The following is a 19,495-nucleotide window of genomic DNA, read 5'->3' as shown; positions in this document are numbered from 1 at the left end:
GTGTTCTGATGCTTCATGAGCCTCATGTTTAAAACAGTGTCATACAGTTGTTTATCCCCCATTATCTCCCTCATAGCACAATAGCATTTTTTTAAGATTCAAGATTCAGCATTTATTTGTTAAAAATAGACTAAGATAAGATACAGTTCCTCCAAATGCTGTGCATATAAGTGAAAGTGCAGACAATCTGAGAGCTTTTGCTTAGCTATAATACTAAGGCCCCTTATGTTCATTTATATGAAAGCGTCACTTGGCATTTGATTGAACTCAATCCATACCCTACACAGCGTCTGACGTCAACGTCAATATGTCTTGTAGAAATTACAATAAACGATTCCAGTTACCTAAGGTCATGCATAGCAAACGGCTAGCGGTTGGACACTTGCATTGCAGCTGTCACTGCTGCTGCCAACCATGCTGCCTAAGTAGACATCATTTAATTTATTTATCTTCTTTACTGCTTATTCTATACAGGGTCACAGGGACCAGAAGCCTGTTCCAGGAGACTTTAGGTAAAATATTGGGTAAACCCTCAATCGATCACAGGGCACACACACACTACAAGCAATTTGGGAATGCCAATTCGCCTAATCTGCATGTCTTTTGACCTTCGGAGAAAACCCACTAGGCACAGGAAGAAGTTGGAAACTGCACATACACCTGAGACAGGAATCAAACCTTCAACCTGGAGGTGCAAGGCCACAGTGCTAACCACTACACCACCATGCCATGTCTGAGTTTTATGGCTTAATATATTTTTAACTGATGAGATACATTTAAAAAAAAGACCACCTCCATACAGTTATCATGAATGAAAAAATATGTTAGCTATGGAGACAAAGCTGTTTTTTCATTTTTGGTACATTTGGCTATTTTAACATGGGGGGCTATTGATTGACTCACTTTCCAGTATCACAGTATCACTCACAGCCCCCAGTGGACATTCGAGGTACTGCATGTTTTGGCAATTCCGCCTTGGATTTATTTGTCAGAACCAGGGGTTGCCACTTGGCTCCCACACACACAGCCTTGAACCCAGTTCATAAAACGCAATGTATCTGTTTATTTTATTAAAGTAATTTCTAGTACTGTGTACAAATGTGTGTAAATGCTATGTCACGGAACGTGTCTCGCGCGTTTGTGAAATCAATATTGCGTTTGAATGAAAAAATAAATAATTTAAAAAACTTCCTTTTAGAGGGTGCAAATTCGTGGCAAAGTGGGCAATTCAGTACCACGCATAATACCAGAACTGAGTCGGTAAACGCCACATGAGACGTCCAGGCACCCTCCCACAATGCTCTGTCTGCGCTCTATCCCAAACGACAGAAGCACTCCCTACAGAAGCACACTGGGTAGTGTACAACCTTGTGTGGTTTCGCTCCTTACCTAGGGAGTCTATCTATTCAATAGGCAGGCGTTTGGGACGCGGCCCGAGAGATTGCGGAGTCTCGCTACCTAGCATCATGAAGGCGGCTTGGGGAGCCCCGTTTAACGAGCGGAGATATTTTTATTGTGTGTAATAATAATAATACACATTTCACAACAGTTTATGAAACTGGACACCAAGATTAACTAAACATTTCGGTAAGAGTTTTCTTCTCTTTTTTAAAAGGAGAAATCATATTGCTTTGTTAGCCGGTTAGCTTGACCGTTGGCTAGGTCGAGGAGCTAACGCTGCTAGTTAGCTGGATAGTTAACTGGATAAACAGGACCTAACTGAAGCTGTTTTGCATCTATATATGATAATGTTACTGATGAGAGGTATTAACCTATGAATATGAACTTTGGAAATAGTGTTTATGTACCTAATTACACTCGTCCTGAGCGGTTAGCTGTTTTGACTTGCTAGCATGCTAGTGCTAATCCCCTGGAGCTGGTGCTCAGTGTGGGACTTTCAGTTTTCCTCAAGGTTTAACGTTTGTTCCTGTCATTATTATTCTGTAAGTCACCTGAGAGGAATAAATTAGAAACATACTGCTTTATTCCTACTACACACAGTTTTTTTTTTTTATATAATAATAATAATAATAATAATACAAAAGCTCTTTTCTTTCTTTATATACAGTATGTGTGTGTATATATATATATATATATATATATATATATATATATATATACACACATATACACGAGGTGGTTTTAAAAAGTTTTGAGACTAGTTTTGGAACAAGGCACATTCGCCGGGAGCTTTCATAAGTCAGTGTGCCAAAAGACATCGTCCTGTTTACATCAGGATCCGTGCTAATTTGACCACGTCTGCGATTTCATCATCAAAAAAAATCAAACGTGGAATTCTGTGTGAAACTAGGCAAATCTACTACAGAGACGTTTGACACGACTTGGCAAATCTGAGGCGATGATGAGTCCTTCGAGGTTTTTTTTAGTGGCATGCGCGCTTCAAGAGCGGAAAACGAAAAATGACGTAACCATGCGGCAACTTGTGCATGATGATTGTTAGAGGACAATCCGCAACATTGCTGCCACTGTCGGTGTGTCATATGGAACAGTCCGGGTAATCCTGACACGTGATTTGGACCTGTACCATGTTGCTGCCAAGTTCGTCTCTAGGCTGAGCGGAAGAAACATCGCGTCGAAGTTTGCAGGAAACTCTGTCAGTGTGCCGTGGATGACCCGTCCTTCATGTCGAGGATCATTACCGGTGACGAAACATGGATGTACGGGTAGGACCCTTAGGCGAAGCAACAGTCTTATCGGATCTTTCCGTTCAAGGCTACTGTCTCCCCAGTCACTGCTGTTCAGGTGTGAATGTATTACATCAGTTCATTTGCAACTGCGGTGCAAGCAAAAATGCATGGTCCATTTGTGATTAGCAGTAAAGAACAGCAGTGATTTAAAATTATTATTATTTTTTGTGGTCTGAGGGTGTACCTCGTGCCGAAACAACTTACGGAAGAGCATAAACATAAGCGTTTCGATATCTGCAAACAGAATATGGACCGATACTCTCCTCTAAGGAAGGTAAATCATTACTGGTGATGAGACACGGATTCATGGAACGTAAACATCCTCGATTATATACCGAGAAAAAGTCAATCAACTAGAAAATTGACGCTTACAGTTTTCTGGGATTAGCAAGGAGCAGAATTGGAACATTATCGGGAAAAAGGTTCAACAATCAACAGTGCTTGTCACAGTGAGACACACTATTGAAGAGCTAAAGCCTAAACTTTGGATTTTACACTGAAGATCTTGCATGACGATGCCCGTCCTCACACTTTTGCCCACACTATCACTCTGCAAAAACACTTTGTTTTGAGGTGTTAAAGCATCTCCTCTATAGTCCTGATCTCACTCCATCAAATTTTTTTTTTTTTGCAAATATTTTTATTGAAAAAAGGAAAAACAATACAGTACTTGCAGTTACAGACATACAATTTGCCTTTCATTTTTCTAAATAAATATATTTATATATATTAATTATTATATATATATATATATTAAAAATATATTTAAACAAAAACACTCAAAAAACAAAGAACAAAGCCCACCCTCCCCCGTCCCACACGTCTCAACACAACCACCAAACATATTACATAAATATAACAGTAACGGGTATACATTTAATGAAAGCTATGATATCCTTTTGTGTAGAATTAAGTGTAAGTGAGCAATCAGGAATCCCAAATATAGCAATCAGAGGACTAGGTTGGAGAGTTACCCCAAGAACAGTCGACATAATAGCAAAATAACCTGTCCAGAAACCTTCCAGCCCAGGACACAGAAAAAAACATGTGGCTAAGGTGACATTTATCACATTTGTTTTCCACATCTGGATACATTTTAGAAAGTCTAGACTTGGAGAAATGTGCCCTGTGTGGAAGAGGTGGAAGACCGTACCCTCGCTATTGCCTGTTCCCAGTAACTCCATCAGACTTTCATCTGTTTGGTCGCCTGAAAGCAGTCCTACAAGGATGAAGATTAGCTTTTGATAATATGTAAAAATTTCTGCAGCCTGTATATATACGGCTTTTTAAAACCATCTGACCCCCAGAAGTGAAAAAGGAAATTAGCATAGACTCTTTCACTCATGTTTTTTTTTTTTTTTTATTAATCCTTGTGTAATACATCTTTATGAATGTACAATATGACAATACTGTATATTTTTTGTCTCAAGCCCTGCAGAATGTCCAAGATCAGGCGGAAGGTGACAGTGGAAAACTCGAAGACCATATCAGAGAGCAGCAGCAGTACGAACACTCCATCCCGCAGGCCCAGCGTCTTCGAGAGACTCGGACCCAGCACGGGCAGTAATGCCACAGAGGTGACGCACAATCGCGTTGACTACACAGTCTCTGACATTTCACTTTGACATCGAACAGCGCAGCATCTTCTGACTTTGACTTTCATTTTAATGTCTTCCAGACCCAGTGTAGAAATTGGTTGAAGACAGGAAACTGCAGTTACGGCAACACTTGTCGCTACACGCATGGAACTCCGGCAAGAGGCAAGAATTTTTCTGGAGGATTCAGCAGGTGAGGAGGCTTTCCTTCAGCCTGGTTCTGATGGACATAATGACATGCCAGGACTGTCAGAACAGCACACGCAAACACTTGTGTGAAAAGCAGAGGTGGGGAAAGTACACAAATACTGTAGTTGTGTAAATGTAGAGATTCCCTAGGGCAAAAATTATTGAAGTATAATTACATGTACACTTGAGGAAGAGTAAAAAAAAAAGTAGTCGGCTTAATCATAGTCTTGTAGGATGTAGCGGAGTAAAAGTGAAAAGTATCCTCTAATAAATCTACGTAGGTTAAAAAAACATATGCGTGAAAAAAATCACTTGAGTGCAGTACCGAGGTAATTGTACTCAGTTACCACAACTGTTTTTCCACCATTAGTGAAAAGCTGCTTTCATTACACCTTAAGACAAAGAAATAAGACAAAAAATCCTTGAGATGCTTGAGGTAAGAAATATGTCTAAATGATGCAAAAAAGTACACAAGATTAAGTTTTTTTTTTTTTTTTTGCTTTCCAGAGTTTTTTTTTTTTAATTTAATTTTTTTATGTGGCTGAAACATAAAGTGTGTTAAGATGTTAAGAAGCATTTTTTATATTGATCATGGTGTGACCAGGGAGACATGTGTGATTGAATCTGACCTTCATCAGTGTCATTTGAAGTAGTTAGGGATTTATGTGGAAATGTGAAAGTGAGGAAATAGTGCTGCTGTGGGTAATAAAGACAAATCAGAACGCTTTAAGTTTATATAAAAAAGTCACATTCTGTTCATTCTCATTAAAACATTGTAAGTGAAATGTTGTTTATAATTACATTTTAAAGTTGTTTACTGGCTCTATAACATGTATACAGGATATGCGGGGAAATTGATTCAGCTATGAATGCTGCTATTTTTAAATGCTTTATTCAATCTTTAATAGAGACCCACTGGTCGATCAGCCAGTGACGGGAATCGATTGTTTTTCAACTTGATAAATACGTAAGCATTTAAAGTAGTGCAACCAGAAACAGCATTATGATGTTTAACATTATGAAAAGTCACACGTATTCAAAAGCCTCCAAACTCTCCAAACAAATCCTATTGGGCTATGTTTACTTACTTATGTCTAACTAATCTGTGAAGCTGTTGAATAAGGCTATGGTATGTACATTTTAAGTTTAAGATACAAAAAAAAAAAAAATCTGAGAAAAACAATACCGAATCAGAATATTTATAAAATCACAATATTGACAGAATCACAATATAAATAAAATCGACACCCAGGTATCGTGATATTGTATCGGCTGGTGACTGCCAATGTGATTCCCATTCCCAATATACAAAGTGCTCTGCTTTGTGTGTGTGTGTGTGTGTGTGTGTGTGTGTGTGTGTGTGTGTGTGTGTGTGTGTGTGTGTAGGTCATCTGAGAGGCCCACTGGTGATCTCCGGGAGAGGATGAAAAATAAGAGACAGGATGTAGATGCAGACACTCAGAAAAGAGACCAAGACGAACCTACTTCACCCACAACTAGAGTAAGGCCGATTTAAAAAAAAAAAAAAATTATTTCTTATTTTTTAACAAATCAACCTATGATGCACCACTCCTTTTGGCCGGTGCGCTAATGTGACTGTGTGTGCATGTGAGTAGCAGAGAGATTCATCCCGAAGCAGACACAGAGAGAAAGAGGATATAAAGATTACTAAAGAGCGAACGCCAGGCAGCGAAGAGGAAGCAGCAGAGTGGGAGGCCAACCGTGAAGGTGAGACAGCCCTCTGAAATAGAGTGGATCGAAGGATACATGTGGTAGATTCATCACAACATGAGTCTGAATAATAGATACAAAATGTGGTTAGAGATGTTAATTTTTAAATTGTCTCCTTAATTATAAATGTTTAAAACATAAACCTTTCTTGTAAATCCCTTTTTTTTAATGCAAAGCATTTTTTTAGTCTTCAGTCCTTTTTGAATAAAAAGTAACACTATCAAAATGTCTTTTAAATATTTAGGACTGTGAAATGATGATTAAAATGATGTTTAACAGTTTTTTTTATTTACTTATTTATTTTTCTTTAATGCTCACCCTCTTTCTTTCTCCAAAAGACTCTGATAACGGTGACTACGATTACGAGTTATCCCTGGAAATGAAGAGGCAGAAGATCCAGAACGAGCTGATGAAGCTTGAGCAGGAGAACATGGAAAAACGGGACGAGCTACTCATTAAAAAGGTGGTACAAGCCCTTATGTATTAAACTGTCTACACATTGAATGAGCTGCCATTTATTTTATGTAAACTATATAAATGACATGTCTGCTTGACAAGCCCCCCCCCTTACTTTTTTTTTTTTTTTTTTTTTTTTTTGGAAAAGGAATCAGTGACCAAGGCCAGGACCAGCAGCTCTTCTAAAGATAAGGTACTTTAGCTCATATATATATATATATATATAAAAATCCTTTTCCCCAGGTTAGAATAAAACTGCACCAGATGAGCAAACAACTCGCTTTTTCTACTACGCAACTTTTAAAACTTTACATTTTGTCCACCAATTCTCGAGGCAATCATAAATGTTTATAGATTTTTATAGAATTAATTCTGCTGCAATACACACTATTTTAAATAAACATTTGTTTATGCTGCATATAACTGTAATCATCACGAATCTGCAGGGAACATAAGCATTGACTTGGCATTTTTAAAACAGCAAAAAAAAAACCACTATAATCTAATCTGCCTGTCTAAACGTGGTCTATCCTATTTACATCAAGGCCTGGTGTTCTGCTTGAATGGCACTATTACACATTTTGTGTACTGAAATGCATCTTGATTTTTTTTTAGGGGTCTCCCGATCACACCAGTTTGAAGAATTCGCCCCTGTCCCGCAAGTCCAGCGGCTCCCCTAAAAGAAAACCCAGCGGTTCTCCTAAACGCAAGTCCATTGGGAAAGTCAGCAGCTCTGGCAAGAAGGAGAAGAAATCATCCTCTTCGTCAGTCATCTCCTCCCCAGTGGTAGAGCAGAGCAGAACAGAGGATACTGAGAGCAGGTACATTTAAACATGTTTTAAACGAAATGCCCTCATTGGCTTTGAAATGAACCGGTTCCTGGCCTGTAAGGATATTTACAGTACCAGTCAAACGTTTGGACAACAACAGTTAAGTGTTATTTTAAGACATGATGGTCAGCTGTTTTGAAATAGTTTGTGCAAGAACAGTATCGTCGAGTGCGTTTGCAAAAGCTATGATGAAACTGGCTATCATGAAGACCTTCCCAGGAAAACAAGACCAACATCGCACAAAAATGCACATTTGCATATTACACACTCATTTGCACATGGTTTACATTTTCCACACCTGGAACTTCTGCTCGTATATTTGCTTACTTATTATATTCATATTTCATATTCTTTGATTATTTTCTTTTTTTATACTTAATTTTTCTTTTTAATGATCTGAATCTTATTTCATACTCTGAATACTGAATACTCTTTTCTTTAAATGTTTACGTCATGGGCAGTCGTGAGAGCATTTCATTGCACATCATACTGTTTATGACTGTGTATATGACAAATAAGATTTAAATATGAATTAAGATGAGTAATAGAATGGATTTTTGTCTGTCTGTGCATGCATTGCATAAAAACTACCGAACCTGTTTTTCACGGTGTTTGACTGAGCTTGAGGTAACATCATATCGGCTGTGTTTCATCACAATTGGCCTACAGGAAGAAAAAAAGATGCTAATTTGAAATTTAAAGAGAAAACACCTTTTTTTATCATTAAGAAAATAAATTTAAAAACCAATCTTGAAAAAAAAACATTAGTTCATCCCAAAATTTAACAGAAATTGGCGCTGTACAATTTTTAATTACGTGCTTAAAATAAAAACAGGAGGTCTGCAAAGATCTAATTTCTGTTTTAATAATAACTGTGTCAGTTTTAATAAAACAGGGTTTTGTGGTTACACACAATGGTAACGCTATTTGTTTTAAATACTGCAATTACATAAATTTAAAGGCTATAATGTCTCACTCCTGGCTCGGCCCTGATTCATGTCCCCAATGAATGTCTTGACCATGTATTTGTAAGGTACCAGGTGTGGCGTTGTAGACTAAAAAACATTGACCAGGCCTAAACTGCTATTCATACTATGTATGCTATGTTTTTTGTTTTTTTTTTTGTAAAAATGACTAATTTAACACTCTAATCTTTAATCAGATCGTCCAAGAGTGGACACAGCAAAAAGAAAGGGCCGCGCACGCCCAGCCCCCCTCCTCCTGTGCCCTTGGACCTGCCAGTAGGAGGCAAAAAGCACAAGGGCAAGCACAAGAACAAGGAGAAGAGTGAAGACAAGCAGAAAGAGACCAAGGAGCGGGGCAGGGACATCGATAAGCACAAGGAGAAGAAAGAGAAGCGCAGGTACACGCCTCTTGTGAACAAGCTGCCTTTATAGGATAAAACTGAAGCAGTTTTCGCTTTTATATTTGTTTTATGCTGTAACACAAACTGTAGATAAATAGATCTTTTAATATTAATGAATACCGTGGTGGGTGTTGTAGGGACCGCTCTGACAGCTCCCACAAGGCTAAGCGATCGGTGACATCAGAGGAACGTTCTGGAAGTGTGTCGTCTCCTGGGAGAGAGGTGTCTCCCCAGACCAGGAGGAAGTCCTCATCCCCCAAACCTGTCAGCCAAAAACAAAGCTCACCACAGAGGTAAGCAAAACCAGTGCAGTTTAACCAGCTAAAGCACTGGATATGCTATGGCCACGCCATCTTACATTTACATTTAGGCATTTGGCAGACGCTCTTATCCAGAGCGACTTACATTTTTATCTCATTACACATCTGAGCAGATGAGGGTTAAGGGCCTTGCTCAAGGGCCCACCAGTGGCAACTTGGTGGTTGTGGGATTGAACCTGGGATCTTCTAACCCGTAGTCCAATGCCTTAACCACTGAGCTACCCCTGTCCCCCCATCTTGCCAAGTAAGATTTATTTTTTGCTCACACACTTCCTCTGGAAATACAGTGAGGTCAATAAGTATTTGATCACCCTGTGATTTTACTTAGAAATCATGGAGGGGTCTACAATTTTCAGCATAGGTGCATAGGAAAACCAAGGAGTGGCTCCGTTAGAAGCATATGGACTATTTAAAAGCAAAATAACAGGTCTTTGTGGGTCAGAAATCTGGCTGATAAGCAAATTGATCATGTACTTATTTGACACAGTAATTCACAAATAAATTAAAAAATCATACAATGTGATTTCCGGATTTTTCTTTTTAGATTCTGTCTCTAACAGTGGAAATGCACCTATGCTGAAAATTGTAGACCCCTCCATGATTTCTAAGTAAAAGAACTTGCAAAATCACAGGGTGATCAAATACTTATTGACCTCACTATATATGTAAAAGTGGAAAGTGGATGTTGACTGGAATTAGAGATTTTTAGGATGGGGCGACTGATTCAAGCTAATGGAAGAGCAACTTTGACTGAAATAACTACTCGTTACAACTGAGGTATGCAGCAAAGCATTTGTGAAGCCACAACACGCACAACCTTGAGGCAGATGGGCTACAACAGCAGAAGACCCCATCGGGTACCACTCATCTCCACTACAAATAGGAAAAAGAGGCTACAATTTGCACGAGCTCACCAAAACTGGACAGTTGAAGACTGGAAAAATGTTGCCTGGTCTGATGAGTCTCGATTTCTGTTGAGACATCCAAATGGTAGAGTCAGAATTTGGTGTAAACAGAATGAGAACATGGATCCATCATGCCTTGTTACCACTATGCAGGCTGGTGGTGGTGGTGTTATAGTGTGGGGGATGTTTTCTTGGCACACTTTAGGCCCCTTAGTGCCAATTGGGCATCGTTTAAATGCCATGGGCTACCTGAGCATTGTTTCTGACCATGTCCATCTCTTTATGACCACCATGTACCCATCCTCTGATGGCTACTTCCAGCAGGATAATGCTCAACGGACATAATTAAATCAGAATTGCATGCAAGTGTGCCAAGTCTGGAAAAAGAAACACATTGTGTGATGAACGTTTATTAGCTTTATATCACAGGCACATGTTTGATATCTTTTTTTTTTTTTTTTTTTTTTTTTTTTTAAATACTTGTTTTGTTCCCTTATAGGTCTCGTACCCCACCGCGTAACCACCGGAGCCCATCTCCAACAACCCGCCCTCACCACTCTCCCTCATCTCATTCCGGATCTTCGCACCAGCGCCACTCTCCGTCTCCTCGCCGACGTCGTGGCTCCGCCTCACCGTCCTACCAACGAGACCTGCTCCCCCCCTTGTCATCCTCACCTACAGCGGCTCAGGCCTCACGCCGCTCACGTTCCCGTTCGCCTTCCACACCGCAACGGTCGAGCCCCGCCTCCCGCCATCACTCGCAGGGCCGGGAGCGGGAAAAAGAGAGAGGACGTGGGGAGAGGGAAAGAACCCCCACACACGACAGGCGCCATGAACGGCGAGATGGTACGAGTTTTTTTTTTTTTTTTTAACTCATAAATCTATAATTGTTAGATATTTGGTAATCTATTTATTCAGTATTTTTTTCTTTCAACATTTAGAAAGTCGTGGAAAGCGTGATAAAGACAGCGGACGGGATGATCGCAGCTACGAGACCGATCAGACCTCCTCGCGTGAAGACCGCGAGACACGAGAGAACCGAGACCGCCGCTTCGACCGGGACCGACGAGACACGCGCGATGATCGCCAGCACCGCAGCAGTGACGCCAAGGACGTGCGCGACACCAGAGACCGGACCGGCAGGGACTCGATGGAACAGAGAGAGCGAGATCGGGACAGGGAGAGGGAGCGAGAAAGAGAGAGGGAGAGGGAAAGGAATGATGCTCACAGGAAAGGTGATACATCGGTGCAGGAAGAGAGAAATTACGGAAGAGGACATGGTAGAGAAGAGGGGAGGAGCGAGGGCAGGGCAGACAACAGGAACGAATCTCGAGCAGAGAGGATGGGACGAGGGAGGGGACGTGCATCGGACAACCCCGAGAAGGGTGAGGAAATTATTCCGTCTGATGTTCTCAAAAGATGATGGTTTGTTGTTAATTTGTTATTATGCCCCCTACCCCTCTTCTCCGCACCAGGATCGGCTCGTGGGTCTCGTACATCGCAGGCAGACACCGGCGGCCATGATGGATGGGAGTCTCGTAGCAGCGGCCTAAGGGAGAGAAGCTCAGAGAGAAACACGGAGAGGGCGACAGAACGAGATCGCTATGACGGTGACAGGCAGCGTGGTGAGCAGACCCGAGATTCGTCTTACGACCGGCGTGGTAGTCAGGCAGACAGGGATCGCCGTGACCACAGGGACAGAGGTTATACATGATCTCATTCCTTTAAGACCTTCAAACTGATAAACATTTTAAAAACTCATTGCGTCAGAGTCATAACACGGCTTCTTTTTTCAGCAGATCAAAGAGCGCCTTCACCAAGTCGCCACCAGGGCCGTAGTGAGGACGCGGAGCGTGACGAAAGGAGGGACGACAGGAGAAGTGACAGAGGAGAGGACAGACGGGAGGACAGGGGCCGCGAGCGAGATGTCCGCGAGCGAGACCGAGAAAGGGACAGGGAGAGAGAGAGGGAGCGGGAAAGAGAGAAAGAGAGGGAGAGAGAGGCCGAGAGGGAGAGGGAAAGAGTCAGGGAGAGAGAGCGTGAGAGAGAACGGGAGCGAGAGAGGGAACGAGAGCGGGAGGAGCGCGAGAGGGAGCGAGAACGAGAGGAACGTGAGCGGGAGAGGGAAAGAGAACGAGAGAGAGAGGAGCGGGAGAGGGAAAGAGAGAGGGAACGAGAGAGAGAGGAGCGGGAACGGGAGAGGAAGGAGAGGGAACGGGAGAGAGAGCTGAGAGAGAGGGAGAGGCAGAGAGAATGGGAGGAGAGAGAGAAAGGCAGGGAGGAGAGGCGGGACAGAAGAGAGGAGGTACGAGATGAACGCTCCGTCAGAGACACTCATGAAGAGCGTAAGAACGCGTAAGTTTCAAAGCATTCATCATTTAGTCGTGTTGATCGAGTGTGGTTAGTGTAACTAAAAACCTTCTCTGCTTTACTTTGCTAGTGGGCGCAAGAGGCACCGCGTGGAGAACACGCCCAGCCCCCGGCCCTCCCCTAAAAAAGTGCGCGAAGGGAGCCCTGCAGACAGTGACGGCTACAACAGTACAGAGGAGAAAGGTAATTAGTAAAAGTGGACAATAAGTGAGAGATTGCCACTGTAGAGGCAGAAGCACAGACGACTACAGTACAAAGCACAAAGTGTTATTGTCTGGTTTCACAGAGCTCTTTTAATCGTGTGGTTTTTTTTTTTTTGCGCAGGTGATAAACACAGACTCTTGAGTCAGGTTGTCCGTCCTCAGGAGCCAAGCCGTTCGCCTCCTCGCGCATCCGTCGAAGACAAGTCCTCACGCTGGAGGGACAATGAACGTCGCGGCGACAAGAAGGATGTGCGCGGTCGGCACGAAGAAGCAGAGCCTCGTGCTGATCGAGGCACGATTCGGGGGATGGAGCGCCGTGGGGATCATCCTTCAGAGAGTTCTGTAAACACGCCAGCATCTGAGTCTCGAAGGGGTAAAGAGCAGAAAGATGCCATCACGCCACCTGCCCCCTCAGCTGCCGTCCCCGAGGTACGAGAGCCTGTACCGCTCAGCCACGAGGAGGGCAAGAAGAAAACAAAGTCTGTAAAAAAGAACCTGAAGAAAAACAGGAAAGAAGACGAGGGCAGCACTGGTGGAGATCGATTTAACCCCGAGCCCCCGGCCCCTTCTGTTTCCTCAGTGCCCCCTGAAGCACCACGCCCACTTCTCTCACCCCCTAAAATGGGCAAAAAGAAGTCTCTGGAGAGGAGGCGGAAGCGTTCCCGAGGTGCTGAGTCTGACCAATCGGAGGATGAGCAACCGATCAGCAAGAGACGCCGCGGTCCTCAGACACCTCCTCCGATCAACAAAGAGGACTTGCCTTCCCAGCGAGCGCTGATGTCTGGTCATGCTGCGGTGGCGGCGGCAGCAGCGCCGCTCAAAATGGACACTAACTTCAGTGACTGGTCCGACGAGGAGGTCCCGGAGCGCACCGAAGCTTCATCAGAGCGAGCTCCTGAGCGCCTGCTGCCCCGCCGGAACCCACCTCTAGCTCCGCTGCTCCCCGATCCTCCCATGGTGATGCACGCCCTTCCGCTGCAGCCGCTGCTTCCGCAGCACATGTTGCGCAAGCCACAGCAGGCCGATCAAAGGCAGCAACGCAGTAGCAGCATGGGTAGTAACCCTAGTCGGGCAGCGTCGCGCCGGCTCCGTTCGCCCTCCAACGACTCGGCCCACCGCACGGAGGACAGTCAGCCGGGGCCGCGGTCACGTAGAGCACGCGGACAGGGCGCTAATTCCCGCGACCGTGACAGAGAGCGGGACAGGGAGAGAGAAAGGGAACGAGAGAGGGAAAGGGTGGCAGCCACCGAACCCATCGGAGTAAGGGAGGAGAGGAAGTCGAGGATCGACCAATTGAGGAGAGGAGAGCCGAGTCGCAGCACTTCATCAGGTAATCGATTCCTGATGCACAATACACCCACAACTTGTTGTTGCTTGTGGTTGAATGCAAAACAAATTTAACAAAGATTTTTGGTCATCAAAGTTATTCTCTATGAATCATCAAAGGAACACACCAAGTAATGCAACTGTACTTTTTTTTTTTGTTATTGTTTTTTTCAGACCGACAGGACTCGCGTAGTCACAGCTCTAGACGCAGCTCTCCGGAGTCCGAGCGGCAAGGACGCTCTCGCGCCGGCTCACACGACAGCCGCGAGCGTGACCGGGACCGCGAGCGCGAACAGTTCGACCGCGACAGGAAGGAGTACCGACAGCCACCAAACCAGCCACCGCTATCACAGCAGCGCGACTGGGAGCCAGAGCCCCGAGTGCCAGAGTGGGGAGGTCGAGGCCGTGAGCCCCTCCTACTCCGCCCCAATCGGGAGCCGATCAGAGAGCGTGATTTGCGCGAGATGCGCGAAAGAGAAAGACTTCTGCCTGAGGGACTGCTCCCACACGAACGCATAGACCGCGACAGGGAGCGAGAGCGGGACAGAGACCGAGGAGAACGAGAGCGCATGCTGCCCTTCGAGCTCCCGCTGTTAGGGGAACCCAAGAGCCGAGCGGAGATGCGGATGGAGCGGGGAGACTACGAGCCCCTGCTGCCTCGAGAAGCCCATGTGGACATGGACAAACCCAGCGCTACAGACGAGCCGCATGTACCGATTGAATCCTGTGAGACCGAGAAGATAGACAGCCTTGATGGTAAGATGGTTTTCTGAATGATTGTACATTGAGAGAGTTCCAAGACCAGGCTTTAACTGTTTTTTTTTTTTTTTTTTTTCTTGTAGAGGATGAAGGGAAGGGTGAGGACGCTCAGTCAGTGGTGTCAGGTGGGGAGGAATACGAGCCCATCAGCGACGACGAGCTGGATGAGATCTTGGCCGACAGCCAGAAAAGAGACGATCAGCAAGATGAGGAGAAAGTCCCAGGTACAGAGACAGAATGTGCATCGTCTGAGGTTAACGTTGCAGAATGAATGAATGAACAGTACATTCAATTCATACTTAGAATGCCTCCTTGTACTCTCACTGCAAACCTGACATGCTTTTGCGACACCTACTTACACTAAGCATCATTAAAAGAGGCAGGTTTTTATTTGAGTCAAACTCGAGATGTTGATTTATGCTATGGCTTTTAGTAGCCAACTGACTAACGCAGTGGTCGGCAACTGGGGTGGCTTTTTTAAATTCATCTGCTGCAGCTCCCTGTGGCTTTGGAAAATAAATATTAAGTATATAATTTACATTTATTTTATTTTAGTTTGTTCTTTCTTTATTGAGCTTTTCGAACCCTGGTTTCATTCTGGTTTACAACTGACCAACTGCACGCTCAAGCACACGCGGGAAAACAATAATGGCACACAGAAGCAGACGTCATTTTTGGTTTGCTGCAAGTGGATAATTTTAGTTTTTTTTTTGTTTTTTTTTTCCCATAAATACGAGGAGGACTCAAATAGACACAGAGTTTAAAAAGGGTTTTGTGGCTTCCGGTGTTTTCTTTTTTTGTGGGAAACGTGTTAAAGGTTGCTGACCCCTGGTCTAACATCCACCATTCTCTCATTTTAACATCAAGCCCTTTTTACAACTTTCACATATTATTGATCTTATTAAGCTGATTTGCTGATCTTTAAATTAATTGATAAAATTTTTTTTGGTGCTCTGTAGGACCCTTGGACGTGATCGATGTAGACTGGTCTAGCCTGATGCCCAAGCAGAAACAGGAAACTCGGGCACCAGGAGCTGCGCTGCTTAGATTTACACCCGGAGCCATGCTGTTGCGCGCGGGTGTCTCTCGCCGTCTGGCCGGTCCTCAGCTCCTTGCGCGTGTTAAAGATGTCTGTGTTAAAGAGCTGGAGGATCCTAAAGGTGAGGAAATGACACAGATGATTATTTATGATGTACTATTTTTATTATTACTACTATTATATTTACATACAGTATAAAGTGTATGTGTGTATATAAGAGAATATTAATTATATAATTTGTATTATTTAGCCTGCACTAACAATTGTAAATATAAGCTATAATTCGAGTTGCACTGCACGTATTGTTTAAATTTCGTTATACAGTGGTGTGAAAAACTATTTGCCCCCTTCCTGATTTCTTATTTTTTTGCATGTTTGTCACACTTAAATGTTTCTGCTTATCAAAAACCGTTAACTATTAGTCAAAGATAACATAATTGAACACAAAATGCAGTTTTTAAATAAAGGTTTACGTTATTAAGCTCGTCTCAATTTTGCTAAAAAACATCTCAATGATTGCCAAGACTTTTGGGAAAATACCTTGTGGACCGACGAGACAAAACCTGAACTTTTTGGAAGGTGCGTGTCCCGTTACATCTGGCGTAAAAGTAACACAGCATTTCAGAAAAAGAACATCATACCAACAGTAAAATATGGTGGTGGTAGTGTGATGGTCTGGGGTTGTTTTGCTGCTTCAGGACCTGGAAGGCTTGCTGTGATAGATGGAACCATGAATTCTACTGTCTACCAAAAAATCCTGAAGGAGAATGTCCGGCCATCTGTTCGTCAACTCAAGCTGAAGCGATCTTGGGTGCTGCAGCAGGACAATGACCCAAAACACACCAGCAAATCCACCTCTGAATGGCTGAAGAAAAACAAAATGAAGACTTTGGAGTGGCCTAGTCAAAGTCCTGACCTGAATCCTATTGAGATGTTGTGGCATGACCTTAAAAAGGCGGTTCATGCTAGAAAACCCTCAAATAAAGCTGAATTACAACAATTCTGCAAAGATGAGTGGGCCAAAATTTCTCCAGAGCGCTGTAAAAGACTCATTGCAAGTTATCGCAAACACTTGATTGCAGTTATTGCTGCTAAGGGTGCCCCAACCAGTTATTAGGTTCAGGGGGCAATTACTTTTTCACACAGGGCCGTGTAGGTTTGGATTTTTTTTCTCCCTAAATAATAAAAACCATCATTTAAAAACTGCATTTTGTGTTTACTTGTGTTATCTTTGACTAATAGTTAAATGTGTTTGATGATCAGAAACATTTAAGTGTGACAAACATGCAAAAGAATAAGAAATCAGGAAGGGGGCAAATAGTTTTTCACACCACTGTATATAGTGACCATAAAGAATCTTCAATCCGTGCTTTTGTTGTTAGACTGGTGCTCTGTTGTCTAAATTGTTCTCACTGATGTTTTTCAGATGCGGAAAAGCTGTTCGAGCACGACCTTGGAGCGCTGAACATGGCTGCCCTGAACAGGAGGACGGAGAGAGCGAACCTGCTGAGAAACCTGGGGCCATGTGGCAAGGCTCTCTGTGCACGCCGAGACATCGCCATCCGTAGGCAACTCCTCAAAAACGACAAGGTACCATGCACAACCTGATGGTTCTGTTTTTTGTTGTTTAAGATGACATAAGATTATCAGATGTGTTTCCTTGAGAAAGTACTTTTACGACTGGGATTGAATGTGGGTTTTAGTAGCTGAAATGGTCTGTAGTATTGGTCTGTAGAGTCACTGACGAAATCAACGTGCAATATTGTTGATGAAAAAAGACGAGACTAAAATGTGGTTTAAAAAAATAAAAACTAATAAAACATCTGTATTTTTTTTTTTTTGTCAACATATGATTTTAACATTCCGCTGGGATACGGTGTTCATTCATTACTGCGCAAGCAGCAGTGTTTCCCAGGTCATGGCGCACAGCATATCAGAAGTAGTACCGGTATATAATTTTCTTCATATTGAACTGGAGAGAAAAAGCCGATGTGTAGTAATATATCGGAGGGGGAAACGGTGTGGGCACACAACTGCTGGTAAAAATACTACAAACCTGAAGAGACGCATCAAGGCATACCATAATCATCCAGTTTTACAGTTTTTTTTTGGTAATTGTTACCACATGATACAATAATTATATTAGACCTTATTTTATTTTACAGCCAAACACATTAAGCTAATAGGTTAGCAAATGATCGTGACCCATAGGAGCTATCCCTACAACAGTCTAAGTGTGTAAATTTATATAAAAAAAAAAAATCATAAGACTGTCCATACTGCTACTAATTATTTGTAGCTACATGTGGACATGCAGCAGTTGTTGTGATGGGTAAAAATAAATATAATGAGCTAAAAAAATCAGATGAAAAGATACGTTTTAAATGTTAAGATAATTATTTTGTGAAAAACCTTAAAAATGGTTTTGGCTACACTAGATTGACTGTAGGGTTAATAAACAAAAATATTATTGCTAAAATGTTATGTTTTAGACTAAATTACTTAAGGGTTCCTCTAACTAAAACTTGACTAAAATGTCCAGAGTTTTAGTCGACTAAAACTTGACTAAACAAAAATACAATTTTTTGACTCAAAATATGATAAAAACTAACAGGGACATTTATCCTCTGACTAAGACTAAAATTGAAAATAGCTAAAAAGGATGTCAGTAACTAGAGTATTCAACTGTTATAAGAACGCCTATACATTTATTTATATAAATTTTTTGTGTTTTAGTTATTGTGCAGGAGCTGCTAGTTTTTTTTTTTATCTTTCGGGCATATTACTTCCCCTTCACATTATGGTCAACACAGCTGTAAATTTGACAGCATGACAACACGCGTCAGTTTGCCGCATCCTCAACAGGACAAGAGGTGTTGGAATTTTCAGATAGTGTTCCCGAATTTTGTTGTATTCTGTTAACATCTGTCTACTTGTCTTGGTTGTGGTCTTAGGGGACGACAAAGCAGATCTACACCAGCGCTCCAGTGGTGGACCAAGAACTGCTGCAGCTCAGTGTACGTCTCTTCAAGAAGAAAATGGCTGCTGGGCAGGAAAAAGCCGACTCGGCGTCCGCGGCTAATAATAATAATACTACCCCAGCTGAGGTGTGTGTGTCTTGAGACGCCTCAGTGAGTAAAGTGTGTGCACACTGATCACCCGGACTTGACCGTCTCGTGCTGCAAAACACTGAAACTGTTTGTGAGTCAGTGATAACGGAATATTAAGCGCCGCTACACAGGACCATAGAGACTGGAGGAACACTAGCCTATGAAGATACTGTAGAAATTACGAAAGCCAACGAACTTTCTAAGTGTGGCAGAGAACTTTTGATGAGAACTGGCCTGGTAACGTTTTAGAAAAACTTTTTTTCTTTCTTTTTTTCCCTGCATTTATACCAGAGTTGCTTTTTGTGTTTTGTTTGATGTACTACGTATTAGAGTTGTGCATTAAAATAATCTTTGTCATTTTTTTGTCTCCATTTCTTTTTTAAATTCCTTTCCTTTTCTTCCTTTCCTTTTCCTTTGTTTTATCTGCTATGACATACAAGTTACCCAAAATAAGAATTTATTTACAAGATTATAAGAGAGACTATAGACTTTGTTGTTTGTCTTTTGGCTTGCTCCTATCAAGGGGATTTTCGCACCCCTGTTTTTATGTTGGATACCCATCCTGGTATCACCTTCCAGTTTTTATCC

The 19,495-nt window shown here is 42.5% G+C and overlaps 1 protein-coding gene across 3 annotated transcripts; it reads left to right on the top strand.

The window, feature by feature from the left end:
• The first annotated feature begins 1,449 nt into the window (after positions 1-1,449).
• Positions 1,450-19,264, top strand: zc3h13 (zinc finger CCCH-type containing 13). Of its 3 annotated transcripts, none has more exons than XM_053477142.1 (21): positions 1,450-1,587; positions 4,139-4,285; positions 4,387-4,496; positions 5,879-5,993; positions 6,109-6,220; positions 6,562-6,686; positions 6,828-6,872; positions 7,295-7,500; positions 8,672-8,872; positions 9,013-9,168; positions 10,600-10,946; positions 11,042-11,485; positions 11,576-11,803; positions 11,900-12,455; positions 12,541-12,653; positions 12,795-14,003; positions 14,174-14,755; positions 14,842-14,982; positions 15,718-15,918; positions 17,224-17,387; positions 18,752-19,264. In XM_053477142.1, exons 2-21 carry the CDS (start codon positions 4,148-4,150, stop codon positions 18,917-18,919), a joined length of 5,361 nt encoding a protein of 1,786 aa, XP_053333117.1. In that variant the 5' UTR covers positions 1,450-1,587; positions 4,139-4,147; the 3' UTR covers positions 18,920-19,264. The 3 variants fall into 3 exon arrangements, with proteins under 3 accessions (XP_053333117.1, XP_053333116.1, XP_053333118.1); XM_053477141.1 differs by having other exon boundaries at positions 11,897-12,455; XM_053477143.1 differs by lacking the exons at positions 1,450-1,587; positions 4,139-4,285 and having other exon boundaries at positions 4,466-4,591; positions 11,897-12,455.
• The last annotated feature ends 231 nt before the right edge of the window (positions 19,265-19,495 follow it).

Source organism: Clarias gariepinus, chromosome 18 (genome assembly GCF_024256425.1).
Source record: "Clarias gariepinus isolate MV-2021 ecotype Netherlands chromosome 18, CGAR_prim_01v2, whole genome shotgun sequence".
In the NCBI taxonomy this organism is placed as follows: domain Eukaryota; kingdom Metazoa; phylum Chordata; class Actinopteri; order Siluriformes; family Clariidae; genus Clarias; species Clarias gariepinus.
Note: the sequence above shows the minus strand (reverse complement) of the source record. Positions and strands in the feature narration are given on the sequence as shown.

Coding starts and splice junctions, on each gene's coding strand:
- zc3h13 (XM_053477141.1), top strand. CDS start 4,148: ATGTCCAAGATCAGGCGGAAGGTGACAGTGGAAAACTCGAAGACCATA. Junction 7,501..8,671: donor ACAGAGGATACTGAGAGCAG/GTACATTTAAAC, acceptor ATCTTTAATCAG/ATCGTCCAAGAGTGGACACA. Junction 10,947..11,041: donor GCGCCATGAACGGCGAGATG/GTACGAGTTTTT, acceptor TTCAACATTTAG/AAAGTCGTGGAAAGCGTGAT.